The sequence below is a fragment of the Trichechus manatus genome, unplaced genomic scaffold (genome assembly GCF_000243295.1).
Source record: "Trichechus manatus latirostris isolate Lorelei unplaced genomic scaffold, TriManLat1.0 scaffold00050, whole genome shotgun sequence".
Lineage (NCBI taxonomy): Eukaryota > Metazoa > Chordata > Mammalia > Sirenia > Trichechidae > Trichechus > Trichechus manatus.
The window spans coordinates 7,244,604-7,246,051 of record NW_004443986.1 but is presented as its reverse complement, the minus strand read 5'-3'; the positions used below and the strand labels follow the sequence as shown (position 1 = coordinate 7,246,051).

Below are 1,448 nucleotides of genomic sequence, written 5' to 3'. Positions count from 1 at the left end.
CGTGTGTTATTTTTCTATTGTCTACATCCATTACATGTGATAAATATAATTTGCCTTTAATTCTCTCATTTACTATGTAAATATGGGATCAGGCAAACGAGCCTGCTATCTGCTATTATTATTAAGGTACATTTTTGAAGAAATCTTCAGTTTGTTTGAATTAGCTATCATTTCTAATACCTCGTAAAGTTTCTTAATATTCCTCTATTTAGAGTAGTACCTGCAATGTGAAACCTACGTACATGTGCAGAGAAATTGTTCCTAAAATTAGTAGTTACACACATATTGACAAAGTGCAGCTACGCAAATCAGGAAGACTGAAGACTTAACGTGGATGGAATAAGATCCTTGAATCCACCAACTCTCCGGGATCCTTCAGCACAATGTCAAATTCTTGTTACTTCCTCTCCCTGAGCTGGATGGTAATAAAAAAATTGCTATTGTTCTGACTAGCTGAAAAGAAAGTAGTCGTATTTGTCTATTTTATTGCTTCAGTGCTTTGGAATGCTGATACAGCACTGAGTCAAAATTAGAAAACAAAGCAACTTCTTTACTGATTGCCCAGTCAACATGGGCCAGTCAAACACTTCACAATAGACGCTGCCTTGTCCCCTGAGAACATTTGTTAACCTTCCCATCATGGACCCCATGCTAGGGGTGACCCATTAAAAGTCCCAATTTTCCTCTTGTTGGGTTAGAGTGCAGCAAATCTGTTCTCCCAGGCTACACTTTGTTGAAAATTGTTAGAAATGTTAGCAAATTAGTTTTACTTACAGTTATAATTTTTGCAAAGATGATAGAAAATACTGGATGAACAGTTCCATTTAGAACAGAAGCCAATGTCCCCAGAACCACAAAAGGCCATTCAGACTTACTTAATTTCATGATTTTTAGTAAAGAAACTTCAGGGACACTTGCCTAAAAATAAAATTAAAAAAAAACCACAGTTTGAGAACATAATGGGGTGGAGAGAAGTTAGCCAATTATAAACACAGTTATAATGTAAAACATCAAATATAATGGTGGCAGAGTAGAAAACAGAATTTTTCTTAGAAAAATTTCACTATCTATTAAATTAATGATGATGCCAAAACATAAAATTAAACAACCTTACCCAAAAGTGACTATTTGTGCATTTCTCACCTTTTGACATTTTACTCATCATTAAAATTTTAATCCACATGTTCTAATAGCTAAGAAGCATAGAAGAACTGACAGGCATGTTTATCTTTACTCCTCCTAACTGGGTGGAATGTCATATGCTAGGATAAGACAAAAATCTAGGTAGGACCTAAGCAGAGAAAGCTCAAAACGTAAAAGTTTTACTGAAGTTTTAAGTATGAAAGTTTTCCAGTTTCATGATTTGTTTATAGAATTTTTTTTTAAAACATCAGGCTTGTTTTAGAGTTTCTGTTTACAAGCAAAATGTTGCAAAATCTGAGAAGATT

General features: G+C 34.1%; 1 protein-coding gene across 1 annotated transcript in view; it reads right to left on the bottom strand.

Moving 5' to 3' along the window:
- ABCB5 (ATP binding cassette subfamily B member 5) overlaps positions 1-1,448 on the bottom strand; it is a 147,956-nt gene that overhangs the window by 50,413 nt on the left and 96,095 nt on the right. The window contains exon 15 of the mRNA XM_012555850.2: positions 775-918. Coding sequence (XP_012411304.1) covers positions 775-918 — 144 coding nt within the window. The remainder of the gene's footprint in view (positions 1-774; positions 919-1,448) is intronic.